The 12,661-nt window shown below is 51.3% G+C and overlaps 1 protein-coding gene across 2 annotated transcripts in view; it reads right to left on the bottom strand.

Moving 5' to 3' along the window:
• LOC115134292 (breast cancer anti-estrogen resistance protein 1-like) overlaps positions 1-12,661 on the bottom strand; it is a 132,113-nt gene that overhangs the window by 38,863 nt on the left and 80,589 nt on the right. For both annotated transcript variants that reach the window (XM_065022590.1, XM_029668111.2), the window contains exon 2: positions 9,875-10,564. In XM_065022590.1, the coding sequence (XP_064878662.1) occupies positions 9,875-10,564 (690 nt within the window). The remainder of the gene's footprint in view (positions 1-9,874; positions 10,565-12,661) is intronic.

Here is a 12,661-nt window from a genome sequence, read left to right as displayed (position 1 = left end):
GGCAGCAGTTATACCTACAGGCAGCAGATATACCTACAGGCAGCAGATATACCTACAGGCAGCAGATATACCTACAGGCAGCAGATATACCTACAGGCAGCAGATATACCTACAGGCAGCAGATATACCTACAGGCAGCAGATATACCTACAGGCAGCAGTTATACCTACAGGCAGCAGATATACCTACAGGCAGCAGTTATACCTACAGGCAGCAGATATACCTACAGGCAGCAGATATACCTACAGGCAGCAGTTATACCTACAGGCAGCAGTTATACCTACAGGCAGCAGATATACCTACAGGCAGCAGATATACCTACAGGCAGCAGATATACCTACAGGCAGCAGTTATACCTACAGGCAGCAGATATACCTACAGGCAGCAGATATACCTACAGGCAGCAGTTATACCTACAGGCAGCACAGGATATACCTACAGGCAGCAGATATACCTACAGGCAGCAGTTATACCTACAGGCAGCAGATACACCTACAGGCAGCAGATACACCTACAGGCAGCAGTTATACCTACAGGCAGCAGATATACCTACAGGCAGCAGATACACCTACAGGCAGCAGATATACCTACAGGCAGCAGATACACCTACAGGCAGCAGTTACACCTACAGGCAGCAGATAGCAGGAGCATACCTACAGGCAGCAGATACACCTACAGGCAGCAGATACACCTACAGGCAGCAGATACACCTACAGGCAGCAGATACACCTACAGGCAGCAGTTACACCTACAGGCAGCAGATACACCTACAGGCAGCAGATACACCTACAGGCAGCAGATATACCTACAGGCAGCAGGTTATACCTACAGGCAGCAGATATACCTACAGGCAGCAGATACACCTACAGGCAGCAGTTACACCTACAGGCAGCAGATATACCTACAGGCAGCAGATACACCTACAGGCAGCAGATATACCTACAGGCAGCAGTTACACCTACAGGCAGCAGATACACCTACAGGCTGCAGATACACCTACAGGGAGCAGATACACCTACAGGCAGCAGATATACCTACAGGCAGCAGTTACACCTACAGGCAGCAGTTATACCTACAGGGAGCAGATATACAGGCTACATATACACCTACAGGAGCAGATACACCTACAGGCAGCAGATACACCTACAGGGAGCAGATACACCTACAGGCAGCAGTTACAGCTACAGGCTACACCTACAGGCTGCAGATACACCTACAGGCAGCAGTTATACACCTACAGGGAGCAGATACACCTACAGGGAGCAGATACACCTACAGGGAGCAGATACACCTACAGGCAGCAGTTATACCTACAGGCAGCAGATACACCTACAGGCAGCAGATACACCTACAGGCAGCAGATACACCTACAGGCAGCAGATACACCTACAGGCAGCAGATACACCTACAGGCAGCAGATACACCTACAGGCAGCAGTTACACCTACAGGGAGCAGATACACCTACAGGCAGCAGATAGACCTAAAGGGAGCAGTTACACCTACAGGCAGCAGATACACCTACAGGCAGCAGTTACACCTACAGGGAGCAGATACACCTACAGGCAGCAGATACACCTACAGGCAGCAGATACACCTACAGGCAGCAGATACACCTACAGGCTGCAGATACACCTACAGGGAGCAGATACACCTACAGGCTGCAGATACACCTACAGGGAGCAGTTACACCTACAGGCAGCATATACACCTACATGCAGCAGATACACCTACAGGCAGTAGTTACACCTACAGGCAGCAGATACACCTACAGGCAGCAGTTACAGCTACAGGCTGCAGATACACCTACAGGCTGCAGATACACCTACAGGCAGCAGATACACCTACAGGCAGCAGATACACCTACAGGCTGCAGATACACCTACAGGCAGCAGATATACCTACAGGCAGCAGTTACAGCTACAGGCAGCAGTTACAGCTACAGGCTGCATATACACCTACAGGCTGCAGATACACCTACAGGCAGCAGATACACCTACAGGCAGCAGATACACCTACAGGCAGCAAATACAGCTACAGGCTGCAGATACACCTACAGGCTGCAGATACACCTACAGGCAGCAGATACACCTACAGGCAGCAGATATACCTACAGGCAGCAGATACACCTACAGGCAGCAGATACACCTACAGGCAGCAGATATACCTACAGGCAGCAGATACACCTACAGGCAGCAGTTACACCTACAGGGAGCAGATACACCTACAGGGAGCAGATACACCTACAGGCAGCAGATACACCTACAGGGAGCAGATACACCTACAGGCAGCAGTTATACCTACAGGCAGCAGTTATACCTACAGGCAGCAGTTATACCTACAGGGAGCAGATACACCTACAGGGAGCAGATACACCTACAGGGAGCAGATACACCTACAGGCAGCAGTTATACCTACAGGCAGCAGATACACCTACAGGCAGCAGATATACCTACAGGCAGCAGATAGGCAGCCTACAGGCAGCAGATACACCTACAGGCAGCAGATACACCTACAGGCAGCAGATACACCTACAGGCAGCAGTTACACCTACAGGGAGCAGATACACCTACAGGCAGCAGATATACCTACAGGGAGCAGTTACACCTACAGGCAGCAGATACACCTACAGGCAGCAGTTACACCTACAGGGAGCAGATACACCTACAGGCAGCAGATACACCTACAGGCAGCAGATACACCTACAGGCAGCAGATACACCTACAGGCTGCAGATACACCTACAGAGAGCAGATACACCTACAGGCTGCAGATACACCTACAGGGAGCAGTTACACCTACAGGCAGCATATACACCTACATGCAGCAGATACACCTACAGGCAGTAGTTACACCTACAGGCAGCAGATACACCTACAGGCAGCAGTTACAGCTACAGGCTGCAGATACACCTACAGGCTGCAGATACACCTACAGGCAGCAGATACACCTACAGGCAGCAGATACACCTACAGGCAGCAGATACACCTACAGGCTGCAGATACACCTACAGGCAGCAGATATACCTACAGGCAGCAGTTACAGCTACAGGCAGCAGTTACAGCTACAGGCTGCATATACACCTACAGGCTGCAGATACACCTACAGGCAGCAGATACACCTACAGGCAGCAGATACACCTACAGGCAGCAAATACAGCTACAGGCTGCAGATACACCTACAGGCTGCAGATACACCTACAGGCAGCAGATATACCTACAGGCAGCAGATACACCTACAGGCAGCAGATACACCTACAGGCAGCAGATATACCTACAGGCAGCAGATACACCTACAGGCAGCAGTTACACCTACAGGGAGCAGATACACCTACAGGGAGCAGATACACCTACAGGCAGCAGATACACCTACAGGCAGCAGTTACACCTACAGGCAGCAGTTACACCTACAGGCAGCAGATACACCTACAGGCAGCAGATACACCTACAGGCAGCAGATACACCTACAGGCAGCAGTTACACCTACAGGCAGCAGATACACCTACAGGCTGCAGATACACCTACAGGCAGCAGATACACCTAGAGGCAGCAGTTACACCTACAGGCAGCAGTTACACCTACAGGCAGCAGTTACACCTACAGGCAGCAGTTACACCTAGAGGCAGCAGTTACACCTACAGGCAGCAGTTACACCTACAGGCAGCAGATACACCTACAGGCTGCAGATACACCTACAGGCAGCAGTTACACCTACAGGCAGTAGTTACACCTACAGGCAGCAGTTACACCTACAGGCTGCAGACAGGCAGCAGATATACCTACAGGCAGCAGATACACCTACAGGCAGCAGATACACCTACAGGCAGCAGTTACACCTACAGGCAGCAGATACACCTACAGTCAGTAGTTACACCTACAGGCAGCAGTTACACCTACAGGCAGCAGATACACCTACAGGCAGCAGATACACCTACAGGCAGCAGATACACCTACAGGCTGCAGATACACCTACAGGCAGTAGTTACACCTACAGGCAGCAGTTACACCTACAGGCAGCAGATACACCTACAGGCAGCAGATACACCTACAGGCAGCAGATACACCTACAGGCAGCAGTTACACCTACAGGCAGCAGATACACCTACAGGCAGCAGATACACCTACAGGCAGCAGTTACACCTACAGGGAGCAGATACACCTACAGGCAGCAGATACACCTACAGGGAGCAGATACACCTACAGGGAGCAGATACACCTACAGGGAGCAGATACACCTACAGGGAGCAGATACACCTACAGGCAGCAGATACACCTACAGGCAGCAGATACACCTACAGGCTGCAGATACACCTACAGGGAGCAGATACACCTACAGGCAGCAGATACACCTACAGGCTGCAGATACACCTACAGGGAGCAGATACACCTACAGGCAGCAGATACACCTACAGGCTGCAGATACACCTACAGGGAGCAGATACACCTACAGGCTGCAGATACACCTACAGGGAGCAGATACACCTACAGGCTGCAGATACACCTACAGGCAGCAGATATACCTACAGGCAGCAGTTACACCTACAGGCAGCAGATATACCTACAGGGAGCAGATACACCTACAGGCTGCAGATACACCTACAGGCAGCAGATATACCTACAGGCAGCAGTTACACCTACAGGCAGCAGTTACACCTACAGGGAGCAGATACACCTACAGGCAGCAGATACACCTACAGGGAGCAGATACACCTACAGGCAGCAGATACACCTACAGGCAGCAGCATGCAGTCATTTCTTCAGCAGGAGATCACACACACCTTCATTTTCTCTCCCCTCACGTCTCACTCTCTTCCCTCACTCCACAACGACCCCTCCCCCAAAATGTCTGCCTGCTCCTCCATCTCCTCCTCCCTACATTTCAGGTGAGCGCCCACCATGTCTTTTTAAACACTCCTGAGATTACACATTTACTTTCAGAGCAGGGAGTCCACAAAACCACCAGCAGTATCTCAATCCACAGAGCAGAGGAGAGGAGATGAGCTTGTGCTGTTAGCCCTGGGCAGCCTGCTCCTTATCACAGCGTCTCTCACCTGCAAACAGGCCAGGGTCATTAGAGGCTGCAGGTGATAAGAAGGCTTGATCTACCTACCTCGGCCTAATCAAAGGAACCCAGGTTCAAACAGGCCGTCCTGCCTCCACCTCTCCCCTAACCATCTGCTTCACACAAAGTAATGAGCTCGGCCATGAACGTGTCATTCAGTCACAGACACACATTGTACTTTGAATACTTTCTAGACAGTTGCAGGAGAGTGATGTTGTAAAGATCAGGTAGTAGCTCCAGTCCTCACTCAGAGTGGTGTCTGTCATTCCTCCCTGCAGTCAAAGTCTGAGTGGTGCAACTCTCAAGCCCCTATCAGCTTAGCAGTTATCACCAGTAGATCCGTGGATTCTCCTACAGACATACAAGAGCAAGTTCATGACCTCTAATAGCAACACTGCTAAAGGTACTGAGGGCAATAGCTAATAGTCTTCATAACTGTGATCAAAGATATACTTTCTGATGAATTGGGTTGCAGAGACACAGAGTGCAGTGGCGTTTTCAGCTCCAACGCAGCTGGGTGTTTACTGAGGCCACTCAGGTTCTGTGTCTGTCCTCTCAGAAGGGAAGAGGACGCAGGGACAGCGGTGAATTGTTTACTTGTTTCTTTCTCCGGCTGGGCTAAGCTGTTGCCATGGTTAGAAGAGGAGGTGGGGGTTGTTTTTTGGGGCGGCTGGGTGGCATGCCAATGAAGCATAAATGGATTAGGTAGAAAAATGAAAAACACAGTCGGATGGAGAGTGGGGACTGAGCGAAAGGAGAGGGGGGGGGGGCCTGAGGAATTCCAGCCTCTTGGAGGAGTGTGTCAGTGTTTTGAAGGGCACGTGCCACCACACCCCTCCTCAGACGTTCTGTTTGATGTAAAGCCTGCTAACCAATCACAGTTGTTCCAGCTGCTGCTTGGCCTTCTGCAACCCTCTCCCACCTCCTGCCCCAGTCCCCCAGACCCGGACAAGGCCTGGCTGGCACAGCTGACTGGGATCAGGGCGCCCCCCTGCCCCCCTTCAAACGCGATAGTCTGTGGGAAGCTCCTTGTACAGGGACATTATTACCACTCTCCTCACCCCTCCACCCATCACCCCTCCGTGAACAGCTTCTACCCCCAAGCCATAAGACTGCTAAATAGTTAGTTACATAGTTAGTTAAATAGTTAACTAAATAGTTAGTTAAATAGTTAGTTAAATAGCTACCTGGACTTCCTTATCTGTCACTTTATTCCTAGTTATATGTACATACCTACCTCAATGACCTCATAGCCCTGCACATCGAATCAGGTACTGGTACCCCGTGTATATAGTATGGCCAAGTCATCGTTACTCATTTTGTATTTATTATTACTTTTATTATTACCTGTTTTACTTTTCTATTATTTCTCTATGTTCCTTCTCTCTGCATTGTTGGGAAGGGCCCGTCAGTAAGCATTTCACTGTTAGTCCACACCTGTTGTTTACGAAGCATGTGATGAATAAAATGTGATGCCAGTCCATCTGAGGAAAAGGCTGAGGGGGTCGGGCCTGCCTCCACAACATACCCCGATTAAAAGACAAAACCAAGCTAGCAGCATAACAACATCACACTGTGGAGATGGGGTTAGAGTGAGATTCTGAGTGTGTGTTAAGCTTCCTGCTTTTCAGATGCTTTGCCAAGTGTTCTGTGTAGCTGTAACCTTGTATTTGTACTAGTTTCTACCTCCTCCGGCAGCAGTTTGTATGTGAGAGCTGTGTGTGTGTGTGTGTTGGCTCGATGTCTGTCATCTCTTCTCTCAGCAGGACCTCCTTATATTGTATTGAGAAACTGGCAGTGGTGGAGCAGGGGGGCGGGGTGAAGCGGTTCAGTACGGGCACAAGGACAAGTGATAACAATGAAGGGCATTCACAAGGTAAATACGTGCATAAAGAACCTGCACACCACAGCGTTCAGAGCAAAATTAGCTCATGCATCAGTGAAGAATTACCTTGATAAAAATCTCTACCACTTCACCACCATTTTAGGCAATTCAGAACCTGCCAGTGCCACTAACCTGAGGCTGTGGTGAGATAAAACCATAGGGGATTTTCACCTGTACTACTCCCTACTGGTGCTGTTTCTCCTCCCTGTACTGCCTGGTGCTGCTTCTCCTCCCTCCTCCCTGTACTGCCCGGTGCTGCTTCTCCTCCCTCCTCCCTGTACTGCCCGGTGCTGCTTCTCCTCCCTCCTCCCTGTACTGCCCGGTGCTGCTTCTCCTCCCTCCTCCCTGTACTGCCCGGTGCTGCTTCTCCTCCCTCCTCCCTGTACTGCCTGGTGCTGCTTCTCCTCCCTCCTCCCTGTACTGCCTGGTGCTGCTTCTCCTCCCTCCTCCCTGTACTGCCTGGTGCTGCTTCTCCTCCCTCCTCCCTGTACTGCCTGGTGCTGCTTCTCCTCCTCCCTCCCTGTACTGCCTGGTGCTGCTTCTCCTCCCTCCCTGTACTGCCTGGTGCTGCTTCTCCTCCTCCCTCCCTGTACTGCCTGGTGCTGCTTCTCCTCCCTCCCTGTACTGCCTGGTGCTGCTTCTCCTCCCTCCTCCCTGTACTGCCTGGTGCTGCTTCTCTTCCCTCCTCCCTGTACTGCCTGGTGCTGCTTCTCCTCCCTCCTCCCTGTACTGCCTGGTGCTGCTTCTCCTCCGTCCTCCCTGTACTGCCTGGTGCTGCTTCTCCTCCCTCCTCCCTGTACTGCCTGGTGCTGCTTCTCCTCCCTCCTCCCTGTACTGCCTGGTGCTGCTTCTCCTCCCTCCTCCCTGTACTGCCTGGTGCTGCTTCTCCTCCTTCCTCCCTGTACTGCCTGGTGCTGCTTCTCCTCCCTCCTCCCTGTACTGCCTGGTGCTGCTTCTCCTCCCTCCTCCCTGTACTGCCTGGTGCTGCTTCTCCTCCCTCCTCCCTGTACTGCCTGGTGCTGCTTCTCCTCCCTCCTCCCTGTACTGCCTGGTGCTGCTTCTCCTCCCTCCTCCCTGTACTGCCTGGTGCTGCTTCTCCTCCCTCCTCCCTGTACTGCCTGGTGCTGCTTCTCCTCCCTCCTCCCTGTACTGCCTGGTGCTGCTTCTCCTCCCTCCTCCCTGTACTGCCTGGTGCTGCTTCTCCTTCCTCCTCCCTGTACTGCCTGGTGCTGCTTCTCCTCCCTCCTCCCTGTACTGCCTGGTTCTGCTTCTCCTCCCTCCTCCCTGTACTGCCTGCTGATGACATACAGTACATGACGCTAAGAGCATTCCAAAAGACTGAGGCATCACTCTACAATCATCCAATGGAACATTTGGAAACACCCTGCTCTGGGCTGGAGTGTGAACTCTGTTGAAGTCCTCTGATCATCTTATCACCAGGCAGGAGCTGTCATGGAAATTATGTTGCTCCTTCTTTCCACTGTGACTCTGTGAGCCCTGGCCTTGGACTCATCTTTCGCTCCTGAGTGGAGCAATTGTCTAAGTCCCTGCATCTCAGTGCTAGAGGCGACACTACAGACCCTGGTTCAATCCCGGGCTGTATCACAACCGGCAGTGATCGGGAGTCCCATAGGGCGGCGAACAATTGGCCCAGTGTTGTCAGGGTTAGGGGAGGTTTGGCCGGGGTAGCCCATCATTGTAAAATAAGAATTTGTTCTTAACTGACTTGCCTAGTTAAATAAAATCTTTGATTCACTGATGCCTTTCTCTGATGTCGCTCATGTCACCTCAAACAGAGGTTGTCTCAGCCTGGGAGCCATTCACTCTCTTTTTCTACAGCTGTTATTCTCCTCTCGTTTTCAGGTTGTTTTCAGGTTGTTTTCAGGTTGCACCCATTGATCATTGGTGACAGGTCAAAGGTTCAACACACAGCAGGGAACACAAAGGTTCAACACACAGCAGGGAACACAAAGGCAACGTATGCTTGCTTTGTCAGTCACTCACTATTGTACATTTCACTCTCTTTTCTTCTGTGTGATTCAGTATTTCCGAGTCATCTCAGGACTTATTGAGAGGCAGATTTTCAACATGGCAAGGCCCATCTCCAGCCCCCCTCTGTGAGGGACAAATCCCTGTGGTCATGCCTCTCAGAGAGCCCTGCTAGGGGTTAGGGTGGGTGGGGGGCTATAGGATTAGATATACTATACTGTATATATTATATAATTCCCTTTCTATGGCAGCAGCAGCCTCATTTAAGAGGGTGAGCTGTCTCATGTGTGACGCCCCCTCCTGCAGGGACCAGGTGCACCTTGTCGCTGCCTCCCCATCACTCACCCATCATCATCATCACACTTCACTTCCCAGCGCTGCTCTCACACATGGCTGAGTGCACTAAGGCAGGCCTGGGGGGCACTCCCTGCAGAACACCAGTCACAACACACTGCACTGTTACCACACTGCCTGGCTGGTACTGGTACCCCCCCCCCCCCCTTCCAGCTTGCTGCCTGCTGCCTAACAGATCAAAACGCTTACTCACCCAACTTCAGGAGATAGATACCTGAATTATTAAACACCCCATTATTTATTCCAATGTCTGTCCCCCTGTCCTCCCCCCATCCCCCCTCTCTCTCTTTTGGGTTTTCTTTTATCATTCTATCCTCTGTTTCCTTTCCTGTCATCCCTGCGGCTTTGAAAATGACAGGGAACCTTGAGCTGTTGTTTAGAGTGAGAACAGACAGAGACTGGAGGACATGAGGGAAAAACAATAACAGGAAGATGCTCAGATCCCAACCAGGATGAGGTCAGATGACAATGAGAGCTTAAAACAGCTATTTTGGACCTGAATGTCTAACGAGACCGTCTGTATTTATGGTTTTAGAGGAATGTGTTTGTTGTGTTATGTGAATATGTGTCTCAAAACGTTTTTCTTACCTTTCCTAGAGGTTTAGAGTCCCAGCTCCTCTTTTCTATGGAGGGGGGGATCTGAGTCTGGTTCAGTGAGGGGGGAACCTGGTAGATATCCTGCCCAGGAACAGGCCCTCTTGCTGAAGGGGGCACCTGGTAGATGTCCTGGACAGGAGCTGGCCCCATGGAGGGAGGCACCTGGTAGATGTCCTGAACAGGGGCGTGGTACTGCTTCTGGGTGAGCATGGGGGCCTTGGGTGGGGCTTGGGGGCCCGTGGGTATCTGGTACAGGCATGAAGGGGAGGGCTTGCCATGGTTGGGGGGCATCATGTAGATGCTATCGGGTAGGGCGGGGACAGGACCAGGGTTGGAGAAGGCAGGGTGCATGGCTGTGTACTGGGAGGAGGGAGAGGGCTTAGTGTAGGCACTCTGCAGGGGGAAGGCCAGCTGGCTCAGGCTCTGGGTCTGGGCAGAGCCAGCCTGGGAGGCCTGGAGGAGTGGAGGCTGCTGTTGCTGGCCCGCCTTGTCATACATGCCCACCAGGATCTTGAGTCGGTTGCCGGGGACGATGCCCTGGCGTCCATGCAGAGAGCAGAGCCACCAGCCGTCCAGACCCTGGGTGTCCCGCTCCAATACCGTCATGATATCACCCTTCCGGAAGGACAGCTCGTCTGGGGACTCGGCCACATTGTCGTACAGGGCCTTGGCCAGCACGTTCTGCAGAAGACAGGAAAGAGAGGGTTAGTTCATTATTCCTTAACATTTACAGAAAAGATGTGTCTCCTACTACTGTTGTAGTACCCTTCAGTGAGAAAGAACTCTTGCTTCCATAATGTTGGACTGTCACATGCCCTAGTGCTGGTGCAGGCTGACTCCCCAGACTTAAGGCCTTCCAGGACAGTGAAATAACTATAATTTACAGCTGACACCTAGCAGGACACAACACAGGCTCCATCTGTCTGCCCAGAGCAAACAGCCACCCACTCACTTTGGGACGCTTTGAAACTAAACTAATATTTGGAGTGCGCCCCTGACCGGTACCTCCTCCTCGCCCTTCCCTGGCACTAGTACAGAGTGGTACGACAAGCCTGGCATGGGGCCAGATCACACACACACACACACACACACACACACACACACACACACACGGCCCCTTCAAGTGGCCCCCTTCACTAGACCTCAGGTCACACACAGTCCTCCATCAATGTCCCCAAGCTAAATGAACTAAGTCTGATTAGTTAATTGTGAGGAGCCTCCACTTCCTGATTTATTGCCTGGCTTCCCGTTGTCCAACTTAGTGTCTTTGTGTTTAATAAGAGAGGAAGAGAGAGTGAGAGTCAATACTGCCGTATTAATCAGAGGGGCCTCTCATTCCTTGCTCCTATTCATCTGTCTATTCAGTACCCAGGCCTCTACCGAGGAGCAATGCCACACAGGACACAGGGCTGATCCTTTACGTGACCAGAGAGCTCCTGCTCTGTCTCCCGCCCGCTTGCACATGGCTCGCTCCCTCCCCAGCCCAGATTGACTATCACTGGGATAAGGATGTTTGTGCCGAGCCTGACTGGGTGTGGGGAGCGGGGTTCAAGGCAGGAGATAGTGTGCCTCTGCTCACAGTGTAGTTATTAATATGGTGTCGTCTTGTCAGGAAGGTTCCCCCGTCTAAAACCCATTATAACACACCCTGACCTGACAACCCTCCCCCCCTCTCTCGGTCATTCTCTCTGATACAGATACACACACACACACACACACACACACACACACACACACGTACACGTGCAGGCACGCACACACATAGGTGCTCAATACCAGAAATAAAATGTCCCACATTCTTTGTGCTGCCTGAATCCCAGTCAGGTAAGAAATGTACCATCCCCCACCCTGGCTCCTTCAGTCTCATGATGAGATATCAAACACCGCTGTTCCACTGCCAGATAGAGACAATTACAACAGACCCTGGGTTGCCTACTCTCTGTGTGCCAGATATGGTCAATTATAAACATGTGTGATTATTGTGCTATTACATTACCCTGACGGTAATGGCAATGTTAATGTACATTCAGATGTTCCCTATATGTAGTCAACGTAAGGAATCAGAATTGTCCCCGTGCTGAGTGAGGGTTGCTGTGATGTGATGCATCCCTGTCTGCGTCATGTGTATTCAGGGATTGACTCAGAGCATATTGGGATGGTGATGAATGCAGGGCTGTGTGCTGGTCTATTGGAGGGACAGTCAGGGCCTATCTCGCAGTCACAGTCTGATGAATGGCCTTCTTGTAATGGGAGAGGGACAGCTGCTCTGAGTCCACGACCCATCACGCCCGAGGAGGTTCTGGACGGGCAGATCCACACACACAGCGCCCTACTATAGCCTCTGAGTGGTTCTCTTGTGGCCAGAAGCTGTCTGCGATGTCACCATGCAGGCCGAACACACACTGACCAGGCAGAGACACATAAACACACACACTGACACACACACATTGATTGTGAAATAATGAGGGGTCCTCAGACTAGTAGAAAGAGCTCATTATACTATGAGTTTTACTCACAGCAACATCTTGACTGCAGCAGAGCTTACGTCTTCAGACTCACTGAGCTTTCCCAGGACACCAGAGTGATTCTCCATTTCCCACCAGGGATGTATCAAATCAGCTGGTGTTAATGGATAAATGGATTCTACTCAACGTGGACAGATAAATGGTTTCAAGTAATCCCTACCTTCAAAAAGGCCACGTGAAATGTGAATGGTTTTTAGAGAGGATGTTAACAGAGGTTTGAATAGAATGAGAGTCAGAAGTATAAATTCTTCTA

The sequence above is a fragment of the Oncorhynchus nerka genome, linkage group LG9a (genome assembly GCF_034236695.1).
Source record: "Oncorhynchus nerka isolate Pitt River linkage group LG9a, Oner_Uvic_2.0, whole genome shotgun sequence".
NCBI lineage: Eukaryota > Metazoa > Chordata > Actinopteri > Salmoniformes > Salmonidae > Oncorhynchus > Oncorhynchus nerka.
This window is presented reverse-complemented; position numbering and strand designations above follow the sequence as displayed.